The 26,111-nt window shown below is 57.5% G+C and overlaps 1 protein-coding gene across 1 annotated transcript in view; it reads left to right on the top strand.

Annotated features, from left to right (window-relative positions):
* RPH3A (rabphilin 3A) overlaps positions 1–26,111 on the top strand; it is a 31,050-nt gene that overhangs the window by 3,120 nt on the left and 1,819 nt on the right. The window contains exons 2-19 of the mRNA XM_064522434.1: positions 3,920–4,014; positions 5,647–5,790; positions 9,414–9,543; positions 9,749–9,835; positions 10,144–10,309; positions 10,795–10,985; positions 11,840–12,146; positions 15,133–15,207; positions 15,315–15,374; positions 15,450–15,653; positions 16,993–17,072; positions 18,734–18,808; positions 20,771–20,880; positions 21,530–21,656; positions 22,404–22,460; positions 22,711–22,862; positions 25,063–25,144; positions 26,013–26,109. Coding sequence (XP_064378504.1) covers positions 3,938–4,014; positions 5,647–5,790; positions 9,414–9,543; positions 9,749–9,835; positions 10,144–10,309; positions 10,795–10,985; positions 11,840–12,146; positions 15,133–15,207; positions 15,315–15,374; positions 15,450–15,653; positions 16,993–17,072; positions 18,734–18,808; positions 20,771–20,880; positions 21,530–21,656; positions 22,404–22,460; positions 22,711–22,862; positions 25,063–25,144; positions 26,013–26,109 — 2,221 coding nt within the window. The 5' untranslated portion in view covers positions 3,920–3,937. The remainder of the gene's footprint in view (positions 1–3,919; positions 4,015–5,646; positions 5,791–9,413; positions 9,544–9,748; positions 9,836–10,143; positions 10,310–10,794; positions 10,986–11,839; positions 12,147–15,132; positions 15,208–15,314; positions 15,375–15,449; positions 15,654–16,992; positions 17,073–18,733; positions 18,809–20,770; positions 20,881–21,529; positions 21,657–22,403; positions 22,461–22,710; positions 22,863–25,062; positions 25,145–26,012; positions 26,110–26,111) is intronic.

Raw genomic sequence — 26,111 nt, 5'->3', positions numbered from 1 at the left:
GGGGCAGCGTTTCCCAGGGATGCAGGTTTCCGAGGGATCGGCATGCGGCGGGAGGAGGAGGTGGCCGTGGGTCGAGGGCTCCCTGTTCCCAGGTGCTTTCCGCAGCCCTGGGTGCAAGCGGGATGAGAGCCGGGTCCCGTCGGAGGAGAGGATGCGGCCGGAGCTCTGCTCCTCCTGGGCAGGTCTCGGCCCTCTTCCAGCCCTCTCCCGGGCTGGGAAGCAGGCATCGATGGCCGAGAGAGCCCCGTGTCGCCGGGGCTGGAGCCGGGCCGGCCGTGCTAGCTGCCTCCGCGTGCCTGGGGGCTTGGGAGCTGCCTCCGCTCCCCCGCGCTGCCGTGCGGGAGCCGCTGGGGTCCGTGGGCAACTCCAGACCGGCCACGTTCAATCCACCGGTTGCACAGACACGTGCTGGCCGAGCGCTCACTCTTCTCTTTTTTTTATGGAAAGTCTTTAATGCGGGCCGCTTCCATAAGCGTGATCCGTAAAGCAGCTTGTCCAGCTCTGCCCGAGCTTTCGAAGCTGCTTTGCATCCCGGACGGGACAGAGCACGGATAGTTTCGGCCCCGGAGGACTTTGCAGTCTGAGGCCGCTGTGCTGGGAAGGAAGCGGGGGGCGCGAGGTGGCTGATGCCGTGCCGCTGTTGTGCACCGGTCGCAGCCCCGCGCGGCTCCTGGGCCGCTCACGAGCCCGGCCCCGCGGCGCGGCTCCCCGATGGGCTGCGGCGGGTTTGCAAGGAGGGATTTCGGCCTCGATGGTTGTCACCAGCAGCGCGTCCCTGTCCCGGGGGTGGGAGCTGGGGGTCCGGCCGGGCCCCGTCGGCCTGATGCAAGATGGTGCTTTGGATCCGCCTGAGTTCGGATGCTCCCGCTCGGGGTCCGGTGCTGGCGCCGCGCAACAAACTGCCACCGAGGCTGTTTGCGAGTGCGTTCCCGCGAACGGACGGCCTGGCTTTAAAACCTGCTCTTTCAAACCCGATTAATCGCATTAGGCTTTGTCAATGCAAAAATTACCTCATCATTGGCACTGGCAGGTGGTGTGGAGCAGCAGACTTATTCAATATTTAAGAAAGCTGCATTGCAGAGCTGAGCAGCCTGGAGAAATAGGTTGCCTGTGTCAGTGTCTTTGCTGGTGGCGAAGATCTCTGCAGGCGCTGCGAGCGCGAGACGCCGAGCCCACCGCCAAAGCTTCGGCTGTGGCATCGGCAGTCTTTAAAATGTGGCGTTTTCAGTTTTCAGCCCCGCTGGAGTGGATTTCCAGGCTGCTCGCCGGTGTTTCTGGGCAGCCCCGTGGCGGTCTCCCTTTGCAGATGCCCGCGTGGTGCTGGCAGCGCGGCGCATCCCGGCCTCCTCCGGCGCTCGGGTGTCTGTCTGTCCGTCCTGGGGTCGGGGACGGATGCTGTGGTGCGAGTTTGCGGTCGGGGGCTGCGTGGGTGCCGCGGGGCTCCCGGCGACCGGGACTGGCGGTTCCCTTTTGCGAAGGCCCGGTGAAGCTCTCGGGCTCCGTCGCGCCCCGATGACGGAGCGGTGCAGCCGCAATCGCGTGCTCCTTCCTCCAGGCTGGAAATTAAGACCTTGAGTCTTGGCTTTGCCCGGGACTCGCGATGCTTCTGCATCCTGCCGCCTTCCTCTTCCCGACTTTCTCCACGTGCAAACCTGGGAGCCGCTGTCTGGAGCAGCAAACTGCGGTGACGGCTCTCCGGGACAGCTGGGACACGCCGGTGCGTGCCGTGCTCGGAGACCTTGGAGCCGACGGTGCTGCCAGAGCCAGGAGCTCCGGCTGGGATTTCCGGAGGAAGGTGGAAAAGCTCCTCTGGGAGAAACTGGCTCTTTCTCACCAGACCGGGAGCCGCTTTGGTGCCCGGGTTTTGCACGAGCGGCTCTGTGCCGTAAACCCTTCCGAAATCCCAAACGGCGGTAAGCGCGGCCGGGAGCGCTGGCGGGAGGAGCGGAGCCCTGGAACGCGCGCGGGGCGGCTGCCGCCCCAGGCTGCTGTTTGGCCTGGCCGGGTTGTGCCGGGGATTTTCACGACCTCTTTGGTGAGCTGCTCCCGCGAGGACGCCCCGGCCGTGCCGCCGAGCGTCTCGGGAAGGGCAACTTCCATTTCGTTAGCTAAATGTTTCTGGCTGCCATCGATCACGGCTCGGAGTTGGATCTGCCGGGCGCTTTTGCTTGCGGGCACGGCTTCGAGGGGGGCAAAGCCACCAGGAGCTGCTCTTTGCTGTGCGCTACAAATGCATAACAGAGCGTTAGGGCGAGCGAGAGCAGTTGCTGGAAGTAATGCAAAGTAGATCTTAAATCTATTATTTATGGGCAGCAAGCAGGGCCCGGGCATCGCCCCCGGCGGCTCTCGGGCTCTCTGCGGCCGCAGCGCGAGCACCCGGCCTCGCTGCCCCGAGAGGCAGCAGTTCGCCTCGCCGCGGGCCGAAGCATCACTCATTTCTGTCTCAACCTAGCCGGGAAACCCGGGGGGTTTTGGCTATCGCTTTGCTTCTGCGGCGGGCGAGGAAGCACTGGGGGCAGAAGCGGCTGCGAGGCCGGGGACCGGCCGCTGCTCCGCCACCGCCTTCCCGCGTGACCTTGGGCAAGTCCCTTCGCCGGCGTCCCCGGTGAGTCAGCGTGCCGGGGGAGGCTTGCGAGTCACTCGGGGAGCATATAAATGCGCTGCACTAGGTGCCTGCCTGCTCATCACGGATTTTTAATTTACGGAGCCTTCCGGAAGGGGTTACGTCTTCATCGACTCCGTGCGCGGCGCTTGACCCGGCGCGGCCCCGCTGCCCCTCCGCCGCGGCCGTAAATCGCCGGCGGGAGCTGCTTGCTGCAGTGCAGAGCCCGCGGCGGCTTCGGGGAGCTGGACGGACGAGCTGCCCGTCGCGCTGACCTTGTCCGTCAGAGCCGTCCGCGGCGGCGGGAGGCCGGCGGAGCCCTGATCTCCCCGCGTGCTTCGCATTTTTCTCCCTGTTTGCTTTTGGAAGTGGTCAGCGCAGCAACAACGATCCTCAAATCTCCGCGGGCTCTTCGGGGAGAGGCACCGGGGGCCGGCGGAAAGCCGGGCTGGGGGATTTGTTTCCTTCCCCTCGTGGGAAAGTTGCACGCTTTTCTCGCGTCCCGGAGTTTGTGCTTGCCGGGGCCGGTTTGCGAGCTCTGGGGCCGGTTTGCGAGCTCTGGGGCCGGTTTGCGAGCTCTGGGGCCGGTTTGCGAGCTCTGGGGCCGGTTTGCGAGCTCCGCTTCTCCCCGGTGCAGCAGAGCAGCCTGCTCCGGTCCCCAGCCGCGTTTTGGTACCAGCGGGAGTTTTTTACCCTTAAGACGGAGGTAGGTGAGAGGTGCCGGATGCACCCGAGCCCGCAGCCCGTGGGATGACGGCGCGAGGTCCCGCGGGATGCGGCGGTGCCGCTGCACCTCCTTGCACGGGGGGTTGAGTGGGATGCGGGCAGGGGCACCCCGGGAGCTGCCGAGCCCGGCGGAGGGGAGCAGGTTTGGGGTTGCAGTGCGGCGCGGGGGGGTTTGGCTTTGAGCCCGTGGCCTCGTCCCCCGGGAGCCGCGGCGGAGGGGCCCTCGGGCTGCGCAGGGTGCTTGGAGCCGGGTGCCGCGTCCTCCTCCAGCATCGCTCGGTGTTTCGTTTCGGAAAGACTCTAGCAACCAAAGATGAGAAGGGAGAAGTTTTATTCCAAAGGAAATGTCATTGCCGGGGGTGGATGTGCTATTTTCCAGAAAGTTTTCTAGTTTGTAGATTTTTCTTTAAAACGGGGACGTCCGCTTTCCTCCCGGCTCTAAAGCATCGTAATTAAGGTGGGGTCGGGCATCTCCTTGATTGCCCTGGTCCCGGTGGGCTGTGCTGTGGATCAGCGGGGAGACATCCCGGCTCCCTGTCTTCATGCAAAAAACTAAGCCCTTCCCGGTGTGGTTTTCCCCCATCTCCGCAGGTGCCCCGGCAGCCGGCGATGACGGACGCGGTGCTGGGCGGCGGCGCGGAGCCCTGGCTGCGCCCCGGCGAGCGCGGCATGTCCCTGCGAGCCAGGTAAGGGGGGCGGCGGGGGCGGCTCGGGGTGCTGCCGGGGCCCAGCACCCATCCCGCTCACCTCCCTGCCCTTCTCCCCCCATGCCGCCCGGCAGCGAGGAGCAGCCGTGAGTATCCTGCGCGGGCTCCGGGCCGCTTTCGGGAGGTGTCACCCCGGCTTGCAATGGGTTTCAGTTTTCTTGTTTCTCGCCCCAAAAGCTCGGCGCAGCCGCGGTGCCGGTGCATGCAAGGGAGCCGACTCCGTCCGTGCAGGGGCTGCCGGGGCCCTCGCTGGCATCACCGTGCACTGCTTTTCTCTGCATGAAACGGGTTTTTCTCGCTTTCTCTCACTCTTTTTTTTTTTTTATGAATTTATTTTTGCAAGTGTTAATCTTGCCCGGCTATAACTGAGCCGTCACCCACTCGCCCCAGCTATATTTGCTTTCTGCGATATGCAAACTGCAGCTGGAGGAGCCGCTAATGCAAAACCGCGACCTTCCGAAACGCCGCCGGGAAGAGGCGCAGCCGTTCGCGTGCCATCGGCACGGCCCGGTGCAAACGTTTCCCGAAGGAAATATTATAAAACGGACATCCAGCCACGGCTGTCGCGCGGTGCCTCTGTTTCTGCCTCCCTCCTGGCCGGGCGCGGGTGCACGGGATGCACGTCGAGGCCGTGGTTTTCGGCAGCATGCATCTGTGCCGGGGTTCACCCACGCTTCCCGGGGAGCCCAAAATCTTGGGTGTTTTTGGCTGCAGCCCGGGGTGATGTTTCCCAGGGCGGGCAGCTCTGCGGGGACGGGGTGACATTTTTTCGCAGCAGTTCAGAGTGAGTTTGCCCGTTGGTATCGGCTTCGCTTTCGTGAGTGCACGGGAGGGGAAGGACCTGCCGGGCAAAGTCTCATCTCCAGCTGTTGCGGTCGCCGGGAGGGAGAATCCCGTTTGCTAAATCCGTAAATGCCGGCTTAAAACAAGTCCCTCTCCCTGGCCTCGTTGGTCCTGGGGGCCATTCCCGCGCCTCTGCGGATGCTTTCCAGGGTGGAAGCGCGTGGTGCCAACGGGAGCCGGCTCGATGGCCTTGCTGCCAAAAGCAGCAAGCGGTACCCGCGCTGCGGGGACGGACCGGCTCGGCCGTGGGTCACAGCAGCCCCGACACCGGCGAGAGGAAAGGAGAGCGTCGCGGGGATGTTGGCATGGGATGAGCCCGCGGGAAGACGTCTCCGTGGGATGCATGGACCCCGGCGGAGGACTCGGGGCCGCCGTTCTGGGGAGCGCGGTGGCAAGGACGGGCCGCTCGCGGGAGCCCAGGTGCTCATGTGCGAGGTTAGGGACCCGGAGTGGGAAAAGCAGGTACCGTACCCCGAAAAAGTGGAGGTTTTCGCCTTCGCCCTGCTGATACAGGTGGGGATAATCGGGCACCCACAGAAGTGAGCTCGGAGGGCGGCAAGGTGACGTATTTTTCCCGGCGTTGGGAATTTGGTGGTCCCCCAAGGTGCAGCTGTGTGCATGCACAAGGACGCATGCACGTTCAGTCTGAGCCCCGTCGCTCCCTGCTGCCGGTGCAGGCCCAGTTCTCGGGGGGTCTCGGTTTTGGCCGGGGCAGCTCCGGTGCTGTCCCCCGTCCCGTCCCCCCTCACGGCCGCCTGTCGCCCGCAGGGTCCCCGCGGGATGGGCGGTGCGGGGCGCCCAGCCCGAGCGGCAGCGGAAGAGCGAAGAGCTGACGGATGAGGAGAAGGAGATCATCAACCGGGTGATCGCCCGCGCCGAGAAGATGGAGGAGATGGAGCAGGAGCGCATCGGGTAAGGCGGCATCCCCGCGCCGTGCCGTGACCTGCCCCGGGGCCACCGCGGCACCCGGTACCTGCCGGTGCCTCCCGTGGGAACCGGGGGCAGGATGCAGTTCCTGCGCGGAGGAGAGTGGCCCTGGCACGTCCTCGCCGGGGAGGCAGCCGTGCTCGCCGCTGCTCACTGGCCTCGGCGGCAGTGGGGACAGAGGCGGTGGGAAGCGGCCGCTCGGCTCGGCCCCGAGCAGCCCCCGCGGCCCCGCAGCGAGTTTTGCACCGCTTTGCACCCGGGGGGCCCGTGCATCGCGGAGGCAGCCGGCTCCAGCGCCCCGTCGCTCCTCGCAGCGCTGCTGGGGGAAATCTTTGGGCTTGCGGGTTTTCCGTCCAGGAGGGAGCGTTAATAAGTCTGGTTTTACAGAGCGAAGCTGCTGCTTGCCCGCTTACCCTGCCCCGCGGCCAGGGCGCTGGCGTGCAGGCAGAGCGCGGCTTGCCAAAAGGCGTTTTGGCTTCTTTCGGCAGCATGGACAGATCCATTGCTCCCTCCAGCCGCTTGTCCCAGCGGTTAATCACTCTCGTGGGCCGAAAACTGAGCCCAGTGCTACTGGTGGTTACTGATGCGGGGGACATTGGGAGCCATGTGGCCCCCAGACCTGGACCCCAACGCGCCTTGGCTGGCAGCAGAGTGGCCTCATCCACTTTTAGCATGTTCCTGCCCTGCCCGGGCAAAGGTGCCAGGGAAAATAATAATAATAATTAGGAACTGGACTTGCTCTGCCGGGGGTGGTTTAGCCGCGGGAGCGCCGTGGTCCTGCTCGTGAAACGTCGCGCCGGGTGTCGTTGCAGAGCATCGCTTCGTTCCCGCCGGTCTCGGACGGCCGCGGCTTTTTCCCTGCGGGAAGGAGCTCGGGCCCCAGCACAGGTCTCCAGCGAGGATACCATTGCATGCGATAATGTATTATTGTATATATTGCATGCAGTCGCTGGTTAATAGCACACCGCGATCTGGGCTGCACTTGGTGCTGCCGGTCCCATGGTGCTGCAGCTGCAGCTTCGTGCAATAGCTGCAGCCCCTTCCCTCTCCAAAGGGGTTGATTTATTTACGTATTTTTAGAAATCCCTTGTCGGAAGGGGTCTGTGAGCGGCTCCGGCAGCTCGGTGCCACCTCGAAGCCCCGTCCCCGGGAGCCGGGGCCGAGCGTGCCGGCGGGCCCCGCGCGGGGCTGCAGGGCTCGGTGACGCTGCTCGCTCGGGTCGGGCGCTTCCAGGCTGGAGGTGGCAGCTCTGGAGCTGCCGGGGAAACGTGCACACGGGAAATATTCGGAGTCGTCTTCATAAATCGCAGCAGGCGTGTTCGAGCTTCGCAGGCGATGCTCGAGCGGTCGTGCAGGAGTGAGCTGCCACCTCCTCGCTCCTTGACGTCCTGCCTGCCTTAGCCCCCATCGGCTGCCCTGCCTGCTCCCACCCTCCTCCTCCTCCTCCGGCCGCGTCCGTCCTGAGCGGGGGGTTATTTTCGGCGCCGGGGTGGCCGGGCGCCCGCGGGGGATGCGCTCTCGATGCTTGGCAGAGTTGCAGCACGGGGCAGGTTTCCCAACCTGGGAACAAAACTGCTTCTACATTTTTATCCTGGTTTTAATTATGTTTTTTTAATCTGTAGCTCCGCTTTTTTCCTTGTCCTTTTATACCATTAAAATTAACTTTAATTTAATATTCAGACCTTTAAGGCACATGATGTCCCCATGGAAGTGAGTCATTGCTTAATTCTGGAGCCAGTTTCTGACCTCTTTTGCGTTTTACTTTATTTCCCCTTTTCCATGCAAGCGGTGGCTCGGCCGGCTCCCGGGCCGCTCCGGCGGCGAGGCTCTGCCGTGCCCTGCAGCCCGGTCCTCCCCGCTGCCCGGTTCGTGGTGCACCGCATCGAACGTCCTCCCAAGCTGGTTAAACCCGCTGGCTTGGCCTTTAGTCGTTCGTTCATGGGTTTCACCTGTTTTAACTGTCTGAAACGTGTCTCCTGCCGTTCGAAGTTAGTCTGCTAGAGGCCACGGTGATGGGCGCTTCGGAGCGCGCGCCAGGGTGGTGGAAACGTTGCCGTAGTCGCAGAGGCAGTGGAAACGGAGGAGCTGGATGGTTAATTCATATTTGAACTACGAGGATGGACAAATGGCACCTGGGGGAGAGGAGGGCAAAGCCCTGGGGAAGGCAGAAAGCCCGTTCGCGGCTGCGGCGAGGGGAGGTCGCCGGTCCAGGGCGGCAACGGCGAGGGACCCCCGCGGCGGGGCAGGGAGACGATCCCGCTTTTAGACTCCGGAGCAGCCTGTGCCCTTTGCTAGGGAGATGCTTGTGGTAAATGAGGGACTGGGAAAGATTTTGCAGCTAAATAACGGAGCTCTTGAAATGCAAAGGCGTCTCTTTTTTTTTTTTTTTTTTTCCACTCTGATTGTGCCATTTGTTCTAGTTTCTATAATAAGTTTGTTTGGGCTTGCAGATTTCCAACTGGAAGCTGCCTCGCTTTGCAGCAGAGCTCTTGCAGCACGGGGAAAAAATGGAAAAGACACGGAGCTGAACATGTGCTTGGTTGCTAGGAAAAAAAAGAGGCTTTTGCCAAAAAAAAAAAAAAAAAAAAAAGGTTTTCCTGGCCAGGCGGGTCCGGACGGCACCTGCGATGGACGGTGCGGTGTTGGGACGGCGTTCCCAGGTCAGAGCAGCGGCTGATTTAATTTCGCTTAAATACGAAGTGGGACTGGGCGCTGGCGAGGCCGCTGCAGCCTCCCCGTCACGGCGGCGGAGGCTCGTACAAAGCGATTCGGAGGTGCTGGCAGCAGAGCCGTCATAAATTTGAAGCTGTCATAGGACGTGTGGGAAACTATCTTTTCAATGTCTTGTTTTTTTAATGCATGCCGCGTTAGCAGCTCTGTCAGATTTGGGTCACGCCGCAACGGGAGCGGATAGAGGCCCCGCAGGCGAGATTTCCCGAAACGCTCTCCCGTGTGGTTGCCTGGTTTTTTCCTGCTTCCTATCCTTCTCCTCCTTTTCTGAATAGCATAAATAATGCATTTCTCTTTTTCAATCTCGTGCTATTTTTAGGGCCGGGATTTTGGGCTAACTGAGCGTATAATTCCCCGGCAGATCTCCGGTGCTTGGCAAGCAGTCCGCTCCCGCGAGCTGGGCTCGGCAGGCTGCTGCTGCGCTTTCGGAAGTCGCTTAACTGCTTTTCTTTCTTCTTTTCTTTAACCTTCCCAGTAAACAGATGTGTCCGTGTAGCTTGTTCTCGGGGGGCTTTGTGCATTGTCCTCAAAGGGCTAAGGATGTCCATAAAGCAAACCGCGTGCTGTTTTTCTTAGAAAATGAGAAAAGCAATCAATTCATCCAGTGCTCTCGTCCAAACCCACCCAAGATTTTTTCTCTCGCACCTTTTTCCACCCAGTGACGAGGACTGGGTGGAAAGCGCGGTTTCGGGGGTGTCAAAAGCCGCTTTGCAGCAGAGGTGGTGACGCGGTATTTGGGCACACGTGTGCAAAACTGGGCAAAGCATCGGTGCGAGCCGCCCGCGGCAGCGGGACGTGCCCCGCTCGCGGGAGCCGGCGTCGGGGTGGGACGCGGGGGCGAGGCCCCGCGTGACGCCGCGCTGCTCCCTCCGTGCCAGGCGCCTGCTGACCCGCCTGGAGGACATGCGCCGGAGCGTGGCGGGGGACGGCGTGAGCCGCTGCATCCTCTGCGGGGAGCAGCTGGGGCTGCGGGGCTCCGCCAGCGTCGTCTGCGAGGACTGCAAGAAGGTGAGGCGGCTCCGCGGGCCCCGTGCGGAGCGGCGGGCGCAAGAAGCACGTCCGGATCGGCGCCTCGGTGCAGCGGGAGCGGCCGGGTGCGGCATGCCTGTCCCCAAAAGGGGAGTTTTGCCGGGGGTTCGGGCGTTTCCGTGGGGTTAAAGCGGCTCCGGAGGCGGGGAAGCGGGCGGCCACGTGGGCTGTGCTCTGTCCGCAGAACGTGTGCACCAAGTGCGGCGTGGAGACGACCAACAGCCGGCCCCACGCCATCTGGCTCTGCAAGATCTGCAGCGAGCAGCGGGAGGTGAGTGCGGCGGCGCTTCCCGGCCCGGCCGCGCATCCCGGCTCTCCCCGGCCCCGCCGCACCGTTTGCACCTTGCCTGGGTATTCGAGCCGGGTGCTTACACGATTCCTTGCTTTAAGCAAAGATAAAACACCGTTTCTTTTCGAGGAAGAAATTTCGAGGCTGAAAAGCCCCCGGAGCTCCCTGTCAGCTCCCACGTGTGAAAGCCGCGGAGTTAATTTAAGCAGAGGGTGCCGGCGGGGCCGCTGGGGCCGTGGGCAGGGGCTGAACACCGCCGAGCCCGGCGCCCACGTCCTGCCGCCCCGCAGGTGTGGAAGCGCTCCGGCGCCTGGTTCTTCAAGGGTTTGCCCAAGCAAATGCTGCCGCAGCCGATGCCCGTCAGCAAGAGCAAGGTGCCGCAGGCGGCGAGCGAGCCGGCCCCGGCGGAGCCCCCCGCCCAGGAGCCGAAGCTCTCATCCCGTGTGCCGAGCCGAGGTAGGTGAGCTGGCGCCGGCCTCCTCCCTCCGTCCCCCCGCCGGGGCCGGGCACCGAGCGCTGGGTCTGCTAGTGACGATTTGCCCCGATGAAGGGTGTCCTGGAGCGGTCGCAACGACCATGGCCTGTCCTCTAAGGGCCGGTGGGGTTTGCACGAGGGTGCACGATGCTCGTACGTGGGTGCACCATGCTCACGCCCCGCGGTGCACGATGCTCGTTCGCGGGTGCGTGATGCTCACACCCTGCGGCGTGCGACGCTTGCATGCAGGCGCGACGCTCACACCGCATGCCATGCGATGCTCGTACGTAGGTGCACAATGCTTGCACCCCGCTGTGTGTGATGCTTGCACCCCGCGGCACACGATGCTCGTACACAGGCGCGCGATGCTTGCACGCGGGTGTGCAATGCTCGCACCCCACCGCGCGCTTGCAGCCGTCGCGGGCTGACGTTTCACTGCCTGTTGCTTTCTTTTCGTGCTCCCAAGGCCAGGCAGGTGCTGGGCCCCCGGCCGAGCCGGACTCCTACGGTAAGGACCAACGTTGGCTCCCTGCCCCATGCCCGTGCACCGGTCCCCCCACCTCGCCGCGGAGCTGCAAGTCCCGCGGGCAGGCTCGCTCCGGCGGCGTGCGGCCCCGCTGCGCCCGGCCGCGGTCGTTATCTTTGCACACAGCAGCAGTTGGGGAAAGCACTTAATTAAGGTTCTCTCTAAACGCAGCGGTAGCTCGTGCTGTCGGGCCTTGAGCAACCCGCTTTCATTAAGCCGCCGGCTGGTCCCAGAGCCGGGCAGGGTTTGTCGCGGCTCCGCGGGGCTGCTCCCAGCCATCAGCACACTCATAACATGCCAGTGATTTTCCTAAGGCTCCCTTGGAAAATTATTTACTGCATTGCTATTCTGAGTGACAGGGCTCCTGCTTTCCGAAGCCTCTTTCCCTCCTCCCTCGTGTTTAGCACCACGGCGTTTCTATCCTCCCCCCCTCCGCAATCTGTTGCGTTTTGCTTTCTCCTTGTGCCTGGCGACCCTGAGAGCTCAGTCAAGGGTAAATATCCCATTTATGTCACGGCAAAGATTTATCCCTGCCGTCCCCGGCACGCGCCAGGTGAGCGCCGAGACCTTTCGCAGCGCATCTGTGGGTTGCAATTTATCAGCGAGGAGTTGGGTATCAGCATCCTCGCGTGTGGCAGTGATTTATCCCCTCGGACTGCTGCCGCGAGACGGATGTAAATGAGAGACAGAGGCAGCTGTCAGAGCTGTCTCCCTAATAAATGGGAGATGATAGGGATAAAGAAAATACGAGGCCCCTGTCCTGGGGCCTGTGCGGGTGTGATGAGGGCTGCGCACCAGCTTGCTGATGACTCCGTCCTTGCGTTTCCCCAGCGCTGTCGTGCTCATCCTCCCGGCTTCCCTTTGGTTTCCTGGCGCTCCGGACTTTGCAGATCGCTGCACGTGGGCTCGATGGGGCAGAGACCTTCCTCTGCCTGGCGAGGTGCTGCCCCGTGTGCGTCGAATGGCTTGAAATGTGTGATGCTGCAAAGCTTCCTCCTCCTTCCTCCTCCTCCTCCTGGTTGCATCCCAGACGTCGTCCGAGCCGCTCTTCTCGCAGCCGGTTTTGGGGCGCGTGGGCGGGCGGGCTGTGCCGGGGAGCGACCCTCACTGCCGTTTTCTTGCTCTCCCTGCAGGCAACGAGCCGCCGGCCGCCGCAGCTGCCCGGGGCAGCTCCGCGGTGCCGAGCCGCAAGCCGGCCGAGGCCCGGACGGGGCCGTGCGGCAGCGAGCACGCCGCCGGCGACGCCGAGAGCCGCGACTACCCCGCCGAGAGCGGCGTCGGCAGGAGCCCCGGTGAGAGCCGCGCCGGGCGCCGGGGGTGACCCCGAGCGATGGCACGTTGCAGGGTCCCGGTGCCGGCTTTTCCAGGAGCTGCGAGCAGCCGCCCGGCAGGATTTCCGGAAGGGAGGATCCTGGGATGCTCGAGGGATCCAGGGGATGTGGTGGAGGGAGGTCCTGGTCCCCAAGGCGGGGGACAGCTGGGGAGGGGGCTCTGAGCTTGCACTCAGAGCAAGAGGCTTCTTGCCCACCAGCCCTCTCCCATCCCCTGCTCTGAGCTTTGGGTGCAGATGCCCCGAATCGCAGCCCCGTTGATGGAAGTGGGAGGTGGGTGACGCTGGGGGCCGCGGGGCCTGCGCCCACGGCAGTTTTATGCAGGGTGCACGGCCCGGGGAGGTGCCGCTTGCGTTGCAGGTGGCCCTCGAACCCCCAGCCAGCGCCAAGCAGCAGCATACCCCGTCTCTCCAAGGCGGTGGCGTTTTGCAGTCTTGTCCATGACGGGTTTGGAGGGATGCTCGCTGCCGGCGCGGGATGCGGCTGAGCCCGTGTCTTGGGCTGGGGACAGCCAGGTCTGGTCTCCGCTCCGCGGTAGATTGAAATAGGCTTTAAGGCCTTTGGTGGCAAATAACTTACCCTGCCTTGAGGGAGGGGGCAGGACCCTGCTGTGCCCGCTCTGCTCCCCTCTGCAAGGGCACTACTGCAGCCCGAAAGGGCGCTGAACCGAAAAGCCCTGCGTGTCGCGCGCGCGAGCCAGCCCCTCCGCGCGGGAACCTCAGCGCTTCGCTTGCCGAGGCCCGGCGGGTGATGCCGCTCAGTGTCATTTCTCGTTTCGTGAAAATTTAATGTGCTCCAAGCTATCGTAAATTGTTGTGATCCGAGCGGATGACTGACGGCATGTGCTAGCGCCTGTCAAGGCCCGGATCCTCCCCAGGTGGTTCTGCAGGTTGAAAGGTGGTTTCAGAGACTGCTTTTCATCCGGGAGCTGAGCTTGCAAATTTATCTGGTACAGCTGAAAATGTCTGGAAGATGTCCAAGTCCTCTTTAATTCCTTGAGTAAGAAAGGAATTAATAAGTAATTTTGCTTTGCGCTGGGGTGGGCAGCGGCTGCCATCGCAGAGGGACGCGGAGGGGACGGGCAGCTCACAGGCGCCTTTCACAGCGCGCCGCAACAGCCGCCTCTCGCCTGTCGCCCCAGGACCGGTCACTCCAGACCCTTCCCGCGGGCAGCGGGGGCTGCAGCGAGGGTGGGATGGCTCTGGCGGGGGCTGCGCGGATGCTCTTAACGTGCTTCAACTGAGAGGTGCGATTTCCCCGCGTAGGCATGCCCATGCTCTCAGGGTAACAGATCTGCTTGCAGGCGCTGCTGTTTCCAGGCAGGAGGCCAGGGAGGTTGTGCCTCGGGAGGATGCATCCGTGCCTCGACACGTGCCATGCACCTGAGGCCGGGAGAATACTGTGCGAGTTGTCCTGGGGTTATACTGAGGCAGGTCTGGAGATGGATTTCAGTACGGTCTTTCTTTCAACGGCTGCTTAAATCTATCCTGATGTAAAGAAGCACCATAGACCTTAAGCATGTGCTTATGTTCAGGCATGCGTTCAGGTGCCTCGCCGAGGAGGGATGCTGCTGTCCTGACACGTGCAGCCAGCTGGGGAGGAGAAATGCCACCAGCGTGACTGGTTGCTCCAGCCTGGTGCAAGGAGGGAAGGGGATCAGTCCTGAATTTTCCTTGAATGCCACCTGGGGGTTAAAAATAGGAAAGGAAAACCAGTGATTTCTTAAGAAAAGAGAGGAAAAAAAAAAAAAAGAAAAAAGGAAAGAGACTGAATCAGTTGGGCGCTGCTCGGGGACGGTGCTGGGAGCAGGGACAGTGGTCATGCTCGGCCAGTGAGTCACTGCTTGCATTGCACTCACTCGGCTTTAGCTCCTGCGTCCCGGCACGGGGGATGAGGATGGTTGAGGGCCGTGTTGCGCAGAGGGAGCAGGGATGATCTGCACAGTGTGGCGGAGAACAGCGTGGATGCAGGGGCTGCCAACCCGAATTAGGCTCCGGGTCGGTGCTGCTGGATCGCGCACGTGGCAGCGCCTGGCAGCCGGTGTCTGGCAGCCGGGAGCATCCTACGTGCTTCGGAGCCGCGGGGCGGCTCGTCGAGGCCGGCGCGCGTTGGTAGAGGTGACCTGCGCCGTGGTCTTGATGTGACGGGAGATGAGCATCCGCGGACAGCGGTGCTACCTGCTCCTGCTGGTCTCCTGCCAGTTTCTCTGTCGATGCAAACTCGGTGTTGGTCCCTTTTATCCGGCTCCGGGGCACGGGCTTTTCTGTGCCCCCGGCACAGGGCAGCCCCTGGGTACCGCGTCCCGGTGCGCGCGGCTCCGGCTGATGGCAACTCCCCCAGCTCCTGGGAGACCCTGCCAGCCTCTGCCAGGCTTCTCCTCCCCGGAGGCTGGAGAAGGGCGAGCGTGGACGGGTCTTTCCTGCCGAAGAGGTCTCTGAAGCCGTGATGCTGGCGGGGTGCGGAGGAATGGGCACGAGGCCCCGTGTCCTCCAGCCTTCTTCCACCTCCTCTCATCCCCTCTCGCCCGGGTCCCTCCTCTCCGCGGGAAAGCTGCTGTTCCCTTCCCTCGCACCCCGCCTGGGCAGAGCAGCCCCCCGCCGTCTCCCCTCCGCAGCACAGGGACGTTTTGGGCTCTTTCGCAGCCGGATCGGCGCGGCGAGGCCTTCCCCTAGCAAAATGGCCTCCCACGCCAGAGCCTCCCTTTGCTTCGCTGGCCCCCAAAGCGCGCGGGGACCCCGAGGCAGGCAGGGGCCGAGCGGCCGCGTCGGAGACCCCTCGGCCGACGCCCTCTCCGCGGGGAAGCGGTGGTGGGAGCGGGCCCGGCGCTGCCTCTACCAGGCTCCTCGGCGCCCGGCTTCGCCCGCCAGCGGCGCGGGGCCTCCTCCATCGAAGGCCCGAGGGGCCGCGAGGCCGGAGCTGCCCGCGCTGACCCTCCTTCTCCTCGCAGGCCCGCGGCGGACCAACTCCGTCCAAGCGCCGCGGCCGCCCCCGCCGGCCGCCCCTGGCCCGGCCGCCCCCCCAGGTAGGCAGCCGCGGCGCCGGCATGGCGGAGGGTCCCGCCGCCCGGGGCCGCGTGAGGCGCGAGAGGGCGGCGGCGGCCGCGCCGCTAACGTCGCCTCTGTCCCCCAGCTCCGCCGGCGGCGGGAAGGCCGGGCCCCGCGGCGGCCGCGCGGTTCCCCGAGAGACAAGGTAAAGGGCGGGCGGGCGGGTGTGGGGGGCCGAGCGGACCGGGCGGGCCGGGCTCTGATGGCGGCTCTCCCGCAGCGAGCCCGCCGCCCGCAGCCCCGGAGCCGGCCCGTGCCGCCGCCAGGGACGAGCGAGGAGGGGGCCACGCTGCGACCCCCGCCCGGGAGGAGAGGCCGCCGCCGCCACGGCCGCCCCCGGCCTTCGCGCCCGCCCCGCTGCGGCAGCCGCCCCCGGAGGAGGAGGAGGAGGAGGACGCCAACAGCTACGACTCCGATGAAGGCAGTACGTGCCGTGGGGCTGGGGGGAGGCGGCGGTCCCGTGCAGGCCCCATCCTTCCCCTCACTCCCCCATGTGTTTTCTTGGCATAAACCCCGGTTTTGGGCTGCGGGACTGTGACTCGAAGCGTGAGGTTGCAGGTTCCTGGCAGGGAGCTTCCTGCGGGGATCGTTCTTTCCTCCTCCTCAACGTTTTGCACCCAAAACTTTGTCCTTTCCAAGCAAGCAACAGCGGCCTTGCTCCTCTGGCTCCTTGGAGTTCCTGGGGTGCTTTTAATGCCTGGTAAATAAGTAACTGCGGGAGGACTGGGCTGTTTTGTGACTGCTTTTCCCTAAGTGGGAGCAGCAAACCCTCCCCAGAAATGCAGCCTCTGATGCTTTGAATAATTCAGAATAATTCAGTGCTGAGGAAGGAACACGAGGGCCGAGTGGTGTCTCCGACCCCGGAGCGGTGGCCGTGGTGCGCGGGAGGGGAAGCAGCGCCCGGGCTGGGTCTCGCGGCCTCCTCCGCACTCGTCCCTCACCCTCTGCAGCTCGCGGGATCAGGGCTTCAGTTTTGCACCAAATCATTCAGCTCTGACGCACGCTGTTTTGGGGTGTGTGCTAACGTGACCTTCCCATTTCGGAAGATTTCCAAGGGTGGTTGCGTTTTCCCCTCAAAGCATCCTTAGCCACCGGATCCATCCCTGTAAGAGGCGCGTTGGTTTGGCTCATTCCTTCACTCCCCGAACGAGTGGGTTAGCTGAGCGAGGGTGAGTGTCCGTGAAAAAGCAGTGCTTCGCATTTCCAGCCTGTTTCTACCCAGGAAGGGAAGAGCTGTTCACGGACAGAAGAGGGTGCAGAGATCTTGCTCAAACAGGAGTGAACTTAGCTGAGGTTCCATGTTGACTGTTCATCCCTTTCATCCTTTTCTGATGAGCACACAAACATGTGTGAGCTGGCTTCCAATAGCTCAAAACTTGGCCCAAGCGCTGATCCCTCGGAGCCTTGGGAGATGATGTCCACCAGAGCTGATTCACCGGGAGGCTTTGTTTGTGCTGCTGCGTCTTTCTTTGCCTGCTGCATGCTAAAGTCAGCTAAAAAGCCACAAGCAGCCCTTCCTGTCTCCTGGGCAAGTCTACCTTTGTAGGGCTTTGATGACCAGAGCTTATGAACTCGGCTAGATTTATGTGTGGCACTTCAGCTGATGCCAGTACAGTCTTGCATGCTTTAAATGGCTTTTAAATCTGAACAGCAAATCTTTCTAATTATTACTAATCAAGGCTGATTAAACACAGACACTGGCTGGGATTTTAATAAAGTCATATCCTGTATTTCCATCTTCTCTCTCTCCTCTCCATCATCAGCTACACTGGGAGCACTGGAGTTCAGCATACTATATGACCAGGAAAACAGCTCTCTGCATTGCACGCTCATCAAAGCCAAAGTAAGTGCATGCTTTGGGGAGAAGCTTTTCTGCCCACTGTGCAGAGAAGTGTCTTGTCACCCTGCACACGTATGACTATCTGCTAGATAGTCCCTCTCTTTCCTTTCTTTTACAGTCCTAAATCTTATCTGGTTTCCAGCTCCCCAGGTACAGTAGGATTGACAGCAGAGGGGCTGCTTGCAGAGGCTGCTCTGCTGGGAGACCCAGCCCACTACTGCTAACAGGGATGAGTGATCGGTATTTCTCTAATCACTGGGTGCTGGAAGGGCCTATTATCTGCAGTTCTCAAAAAAACCTGGGATCGATTGTTTGCAGGGGACCTTGCTGAAATCTCTGTTTTGTGGAGGCTTAATGGATAAATGGGTCTGAAAAGTGCTAGAATTCCTTACTCTTTCAGGCCACACACACATGGGAGAAGATGATTATTGCTGGCAGCAGAGCCTGAGCTGGCTTCAGAGATGGTACACGTCAGGCACTGCCACTATGTTTGACCCCTGCCAGAGACAGTCTGTGCTTGGGCTGGCAGATCTGTGCCAGGCAGCAGTGCAGTGGAGACCCTCTGTACGCTATAATTTATCTACCAGTGTGCTGAGGCATAACTGGCTCCCCACAACTGTCTTGTGGGCTTGCCAAGATGATGTCTGCCCTGGTGCAAAGGGTGGATTATAGTAACCATAGCCCTAGCAGTTGCTTAAGCTCTTCTGCAAATCATCGTGGTCATTAAATTGTCTTCTATCTACCTGCAGCAGGCATTAGTACAGAGCCAGCGTCTGCCACCTGCAGAGTGGTTAGGACTTCGGCACTAAAATTCCAGGGATCTGCTGCAACGATTCTCACGACCTACCTGGCTCTTGTATGGAGCACAAAGGAAAAAAGAGCAAGCTGCAGCTGCTAGTCTATGCCAAGTCTCTCTGCTTTGCAGTCACAGATGCGCTGGTAGAGCTGCAGGAGGTCAGAGAGCCCACTGCCCGCTGGAGGCTCATCTCTGCCCCCTCCACTGCTCACAGACATTGACTGACCACTTCTGAAAGGCCTCCAGTGACAGGGATGCTGTCCCCTGTCGCGATGCCTTGTCCTGTTTCCCCTAGACACGGAGAACAAAGGATTCTCTCCAGCTTTGCAGCAGCCTGGTGTGGAAAGGCTGTAGTGTGCCTTTCTCCTCCTGTCCCCAATTTCTTTCATAGGCTAAATAACCCCAGTTAGGTCCTGTCTCTTAACTGCCTTTGGGAGAGCTCCTTTGGGCTGCTGCTCTAGAGGGCTGCCCCAGGCATGTGTGAAATGCTCTGCTCTGCGGCGTTTGGGGGGAGCTCGCCGGCAAGGCTGGCCCTCTCACTTGGCACGGCGTGTGCAGACGTTTGCATCTTGGAGGTGTTTGCACTGCTCAGGGTCTGCCCACTGAGGGTGACTCCTGTTTTGGGGTCCCATATGACCCTTGGAGAATGTGAGCAAGTCTGGCGCAGAAGGGACTGTTCTGGGTTACTTTTTCTAGAGCTGGTTTGATTTTTCAGAGGCATCTTGGCACTCATGCTTATTCAGGGAGTAGAAGAAGGCTTTTTGCTTTCGAAACACATTTCTATAACTAACCAGTGGATAGTTTTTCTCTCTCCTCTGGCTCTGCTTAAAGATGATTCATACCTTGTGTTTCCTTTATTATCTTTTAGGGCTTAAAACCAATGGACTCAAATGGCCTGGCTGATCCCTATGTAAAACTACACCTCTTGCCTGGAGCCAGTAAGGTAATTCTTTGCCTGACGTGGATGCATTTGACAGGGGGTCTGAAAATGGGATAGAGGTTTCTGAAAGACCTCTGAGATGCCCAGAAATGAGTGGAGAGTTGGGAGAAGATCACTGAAGAGCTTTGGGAATCTCAGTTCACCTGGAGTGCTGTGTCTAGCATGCGATTGTATGGGTGGGGGTAGTGGAAATGGCAGGATAGGGAGGAATGCAGTGCGGTACGAAGAGAGCAGGTCTGGCCTTTCAGAAGCTTGCACTAGACTTTCTGCCCTTGACTTCTCTGTGCAGTTGCTCAGTGCTGATATTTTACATATGGGGAAAATTGTTTGAAAATTGAATAGCAGACAGCCTTCGTGGTGTCTCTGAAAATAGGTAATACGTGCAGACACTTTCACGTACTCTAGAGAGTTAAAGTGCCCAAGCTACAGTAGTTCATCTGAGGTGAACAAAGCAAAATATTCTGCTTTTCTCTGGAAGTCAGGCACAGATGGGCCAGTTTGCCTCCTACAACTATTTAGCAGCATGTACAGGATAAATATGTGCTTCATGACTTATATCATTGAAAGAGTAGGTCTTTTTCTGTAGCTCTATCTGTAAAGATACCATATCAACTTCATTTAGGAGGGATGTGAACTGGAGGCAGGTGAATACAGAGCACAGAGGTTCAGTTCAGTGCCCTTTGCGATGGTATAAAAGTCTTTTCTGACTGTACTGTGATTCTTGATGCGCCACAGACGTGGCGAAGAAATGAACGTGGCACAGGTCATCTTGAAAGACAGGAATCTTGTTAGTGAGTGTGGAGGAACTTCAGAAAAGGTGACATTGTTAATGCATTACAAAACATCTGACACAAAATCTAATTATTACCGGAGTTTGAAAGATCGGTTTACTTTGAAGCTGCAGCATGTTCTAATTAGAGCTGTAAAAAAATAACCATTATGTGAGTAAACTCTGCTCTTTTTTTTTTTTCCCCCCTCATCAAAGAAAGCTCTATAAATCTCACTCCCCAACCCAGCTAAATTAAACTCGGTGGAGAAATCTGCTAGGGAGAAATGAACACTGCCAGCCCAGTGCCTAAGGAATGCTATCCTTTTGCTCTGGTTATGCAAAGCTCTCTCCTAGAGCTGAGTTTTCCTCAGAGGAAGAAAGTGCAATTGAGATTTACTGCTTTACTTTGTATGTGGAGGCTTTTTGGTCACCTTGTCTCATACAGGGTAAATCAAGAAGTCAAGATCTTGGGAATTGCTTTGATTTCTATTGATCTTTTGTTTGTCTACCTCCTCCTCCCAATCCCCCCGAGGCCCCAAGGATCTTCATAAAAATGTATGAGTAAGTGATACAGTCACCCAGAAGTCCTGTTTCACTGGCTGTTTTCTCAGTTTAGGCCATGAAGGCCGTTATCCACGCTCTGCTCAGCCTGCCCTGGAACTGCGGGTTGTACCTCTGGTGGGAAGGACAAGCAAACAGTCAGATCAAAGTATAAAAGAGACTTTGAATCTTAGATGACAGTTTAGTCTGAATGCAATTCATTTATTAAAAATAGGTTAAGTTCTTTCTTGTTCAAGTCTCTTTGGGTGAGTAGACCCCAGAAAGTCAAAAAAACCCCCCAGGAAGCTAAGGTTCCTGGCCACTGCAGGCAACAGAGTCCCCTGTGTTTGTTTAAAGGTCTACCTTGTCCCCCTGGATACCCACCTAGTGTCTGTACCTCACTGATGCGATGACATTAGCAGATAGCAGTGAAGTCTTGCAGAGTCCTCCCGTGAGCGTGAAATACGTGTTTCTGGGGACAGCAGCTTTCTAGGAAAAGCTCCAGTCAAATCACCTCTCTTTCCCATGCTGTTTTATAGCGAGCCAAAAGTGATGGAGCTTCTGATTTATACTCCTCTGTCAGAAGCCTAAATTTAGATGGGGATGAATTCAGGCCACTGTATGTAATTATATTCTGTTTTATTTTAATGCAACAGTCAAATAAATTGAGAACAAAGACTCTGCGCAATACCCGTAACCCTGTGTGGAACGAGACCCTGGTGTATCATGGCATCACAGATGAGGACATGCAAAGGAAAACACTCAGGCAAGTAGAGGAGATGTGGAATCCCACCGTGTGTTGAGGTGGGGCAGGAGCTGTGTGTCTCCTGCACAGGAGAAAATTTCAGCTCTCAATGCAGAGCATTTCAAACCAGTGCTCCTCACAAACTCTGGAAGACGGCACTGGAAGCAAAGTGCAGGTTTTTGACAGAGCATCTGAAAGTGCAGAATTTTGGGTCAAAATCCTTCACATGAATATGTTGTTTTCTTAGTTCTTTTAAAAAGGCAAAGGAAAGTAATTTTGACCCTCTCACTTAATATCAAATTATTTGCATTACTATTATTCTCATCAGTATGTAGATTTATATATCGCATATATGTGTATTTCTGTACCTGTGATTTGACAGCATCCCAGCAAAATATTTAGACGTTTCAAAAAAAGTTCAGCATTTCCTTTCTCTAGAAAATATCAAAATGTTGATTTTTTTTATAGCAAACTAGAAATCCTGTTTTATGAATGTCTTTGCTTAGAGGAGAGCCAGATGCCTGGAAACTTAGATGTTACTTTGCTTTGTCCACCCCCCTGAGCAGCGATTTTGTAGGAGTGTTTTCTATGTGGATGCTTACGTGCTCCAAAATCAGGTGTTGCTCCAGCCTGTTTGATGTTCACTCTCTCTCTTTCTTGTTCCCTTCAGAATCTCTGTATGTGATGAGGACAAATTTGGCCACAATGAGTTTATTGGAGAAACTAGAGTTTCCTTGAAAAAACTGAAACCCAATCAGAAAAAGAACTTCAACATCTGCTTGGAGAGAGTAATACCAGTGAGTTTTTAAGGACCTCTTTTCTATTACCATTAGTTCTGAGATTGCTTACAAATGGCATGTGAGGGTTATAGTGGCGAGTTTGAAACTGGTACAATCCAAGACATCTCCATGCTTAACTTTCGTTGACATCTTTGAGAGTTGGGCTCCCACCACGTCTTGAGGTCTGGGCTGATGTGACATACTAAGGCCAAGAGACAGGCATGTGGTGGGAATCCAGGGACCTGTTTCTGGTCTCAGTCAAAACGGTGTGAATCTGAAACAAGGAGGTCAGCAGTCCCTTGCATCCAGTGACAGAAACAAAAGGCAGAACTTTGCTCTTGGAGAAGTATCCTAGGTTAGAAAAAGCAAATGGAAGAATCTGACTTTCTTGAATTTAGAGTGATTAATAGTTAATGTGAGGAGCTCATTTCAGAAAGTGACTCAGCCCTTTGGGGAACTCTGTGGTGGCTGGAAATCTTCTGACATTTGCCAGCCCATGCTGATTTATGTTGCTGCAGAGGAGAGGGCAGTTTGCTGCCTGTCTGTGCTTTGCTCCCTGGTGCTCTGAGTGATGTGCTAAGTCTGCTGAAGTAGAAGTTAGCAGAGTAAAGAATCTCGATCTGAGCCCCCTTCCGCTCCCGAGGTCAGTGAAAGGGCTTAGCAGGGCTCCCAACATCCGCGCAGGAGTGTTTTTGCCATGGGGCAATGCTTCTCTCCGCTGCAGTTGCTCATGGAAGTCTGTCTTTGTTCCTTTCCTAACCCCAGATTAAGCGTGCTGGAACGACCGGCTCATCTCGCGGGATGGCACTGTATGAAGAGGAGGTAAGAGGCTTCCACGTCCTCCGAGCGTAACATGCTTTCTGCACGTTAGGCCAACGATCTCTCATGTATGAGCCCCTCCTCGTGCCCTCACGGAGGTCCTGCAGGTCTGTCGCAAGTTCTCCTCTTGCCGTTTCCTCTTGCCTGCTCTGCAGAGGTCACTGGCTGCCGCTGCTGTGTTTCCGGAGCTGCGCTCCTGGGCACCCTCACCTAGGGCCCGTGTCCTGACACCTCCTTTTGCTTCCTCTTGCAGGTGGATCGTGGCGGGGACGTGGAAGAGCGTGGGAAGATCCTTGTGTCCCTCATGTACAGCACCCAGCAGGGCGGCTTGATTGTAGGCATCGTGCGCTGCGTTCACTTAGCAGCGATGGATGCCAACGGATACTCGGACCCTTTTGTTAAACTGTAAGTGAAAGCTGGGAATGACTTGATGTCGCAGCTCGTGGTCACGGAGTCACCCACTATCCTTAGGCATAAGCTGACGCACCGTTGCTGAAACCTCCTCCCAAAATCACACGCGAGAGGGGAGCGTTTCCCGGGATGTAGGATCCGAGTCCTCGGCACGGAGGGATGCGTTGCCCTCTGGCGGTGTCTGTCCGGGATGAGGAGGCTCCTGCCTCAGACTGTGCAGTGCCTAAGGTTAGGGGAGACAAACTCGGGCCTTCTATGCATCCCTTCCCTGTGTCTTCACAAGCACGCCAGCCCAAACAGCTGCTCTGCAGCTGCGGAGCTGGGGCACAGGAGAGGCCCTTCTCCTTGGCTCCGACGCAGCCGGGCTGCGGGTGGCGGCAGCTTGACTTCCTTCGGCGCGTGACGAGGGAGCACGTGCCCCGCTTGCCGCCCCGTGCACACGGCTGGCGCTGAGCTTTCTGCTGAGACGGCAAAGCTGACACCCCCGCTGACCACTTCAAAATGTGGAAGGTGCCTGTCTCTATCAGCTGCTCTGTGGTCACTGCTGTGACAATAACCAGACCGACAGGCAATGCAGGTGGGTTTTTGTGGTACCTGTGCCGAAGGCATGCCGATGCCAGGACCGACTTCCCTGAGTGACAGCTTTGGAGAGGGGAAAATCCGAGCCCCCAGACAGCTCCATCCACCCCCCTTGGTGCAGTGCAGTCACTCCGCTGGCTGGGGACAGCGCCCGGCTCCCGGCAGCCTGCCCTGCAGTCTGCAGCCAGCGGGATCCGGCCCACGCTCTCTGCTGCAAACAGATCAGCTTCGCTGATGCAGACGCCAGCGTTTGCTGCGCTTCGTGATGGCAGTGCCTTGCTGCAGCACGGAGCGTGTCTCCTTGAACAGTAACTCACCTGCCAGGGCTTGGGAGTTGCAAAGGTTGTTTCAGGCAACAGGCAGAGGAGCACTTGTTGTCAAGTGGCTAATGAGAAAACAGCAGACTGGGGACATTTTACCTTGAAGCTCATAAACTGCAGTACGTGCAGAGCCCTGCAATCATTCCGGATTACAGCTGCAGTGTGTGGTGGCTGCAGATGGGTTTTCTTTGCTGTTTTCTCTTCGTTTTCAGAAGAAAACTTTTTTCTCCCTTAAAGTCCAATAACACTCTTGTTGATAGTTTTTGCACATCTTTTTGCTGTTGAGTGGAACTGAGTGGTTTTTATCCTTAGTCTCTGTTTTTCTCCTTTTTATTTTCCTTTCCCACAAATAGAAAATGGTGGTTTCCATTTTTAAATCAACTTCCAGCAAGGATCTAATTGATGCCAACTGTACAAGTTAGTTTTGGGTCTGCAGCCAGACTGCAAAGCATGAACCACTAATTTCTTCCATATTTTCTAAGTGAAAATACCTTGGTTCAGCATGCTAGCCTGCACTTTGTTAAAGGCTAATGGACTATTTTTAGCATTTTTTTCATAAATCTCTCCATCTCTGTTTGTGTTCACACATTTTTGGTTAAGTTTTCCAGCAGCCAAGGCTCAGGGTTCAGAAATGTGGCTTGCCGTTGTGTATTGACAGCTAACCTGTCTGCTAATTTCCCGTTTCCCGACTCTCTCAGTTACTCTGCACTGCTGGCCTCGGTAGTGCCGATGTAGTTGCTTTTGAGCTAAATGCATCGTTCATAGTTCAACTTTACCCTTTTGATCTGTAAAAATCCTATAACCATTTCTTTTACGTGAGCATGGCTTTGCAAAAACAAACAGACAAAAGAACTGGAGACCAGTGCACTTTTTGAAAGGAAATGTAAGCGTGCAAGTGCCATGCAGCAGAAACGGAGGCCGAGGCCCTGGATGGCAGACTCTCGGCTTTCTAGTTTCTAAACATAGCTGTTCTGAGCGAGAGACGTGCTCCCCACACAAGTGTTTATGCTGAGGTCAGCATTCAGTGTAAAGCAGGTCTTTATGGTTTCCCATGTGTAGTCTGGCAATCTGCGGGGGGACGGGGGGGGGGGGGCGGGAAAGAGTATTTGGGATTTTACTCACTTTACATTCATTTTAGATAATTTTAGAAGGTGGGAAGACTGGCTAACCCATTTCTTTTCCTTAAATATCTTTAGTTGTTTTTTCCAGTTCAAAAACTCACATTTTTTTTTAATAGCTTAAAAGCTCACGCTGTTCTTTCACTTGAGTTTTGAGCTGTTTTCTGTTGCCCCCAGTTGGCTGAAACCTGACATGGGAAAAAAGGCCAAGCATAAGACACAGATTAAAAAGAAAACATTGAATCCTGAGTTTAATGAGGTAAGGATGGATCTAATTTATTTATTATTAAATCAACCTAACCATTATTAAATTGTGTGAATGAAGGCGAAGACAAGCTCCCCACGGTTTGGTTACTCTCTCAGGCTCCTTTCCACCACCTGTATTCAGGGATATTTTAGAAACAAATGAGCAGGGTGTTAGCGAAAGCCTGCGAGGGCAGCCTGATTGAACTGTTCTCATTTTTGGCCTCGTCTCCTGTGTAAGGGGAAAATATTCATGCTCAGCTGATCTCAGTAAATCGGTATCTGCCTTGACAGATCTCAGCAGTTCATTAGCAGGTAGTACAGGTACACAGTGAAACCTCTGCTGACTGTGTTGCAAATTGTGTGTAACCTTAAATAATGTGGTGTGGTCTGAGCGAGCACCTGGAAGGAGTCCTGTGGCTTGGCCCAGGGGACACGACTTCCTGAACTGAAATCCCACATCCCAACCCCACTGTCCTGCTGCCGTTCTGCCTTTCAGGTGTGCCGTGTTCAGAGATCAAATTGGCTTCAGCAATCGACCCTCTGAGAAACTCTTGGCAGGTTCTTCTTGCAACTTTAAAATGGGAAGTGCTGTATTTAGAGGCTTTGTGATTTAGATGCTGCCTTCACAGGATACTTGCAAAATGCTAAGTTAGATATAAGGAGTGAACTTGGCTTATGTGTTTGTGAGGTGCACTGGGAGAAGAGGTACTACAGGAGAACAGCATTTGCTCTTCATTAATGTATTTGAGATATCCTCTCATTGGATTTTGAATTCAGGCTGTGCAGAGAGAATATCAGCAGTTCCTTAAGGGCAGAATTTTCCTTCTATCTTCCTTGAAAATTGAAATCCTTGGGGTGACATAAGTTCTCTGCTTTCACAGGAGTTCTTCTATGATATAAAACACAGTGATCTGGCCAAGAAGTCACTGGACATATCGGTCTGGGATTACGACATTGGAAAATCTAATGATTACATTGGT

Source organism: Dromaius novaehollandiae, chromosome 17 (assembly GCF_036370855.1).
Source record: "Dromaius novaehollandiae isolate bDroNov1 chromosome 17, bDroNov1.hap1, whole genome shotgun sequence".
Taxonomy (NCBI): Eukaryota; Metazoa; Chordata; class Aves; order Casuariiformes; family Dromaiidae; genus Dromaius; species Dromaius novaehollandiae.
Note: the sequence above shows the minus strand (reverse complement) of the source record. Positions and strands in the feature narration are given on the sequence as shown.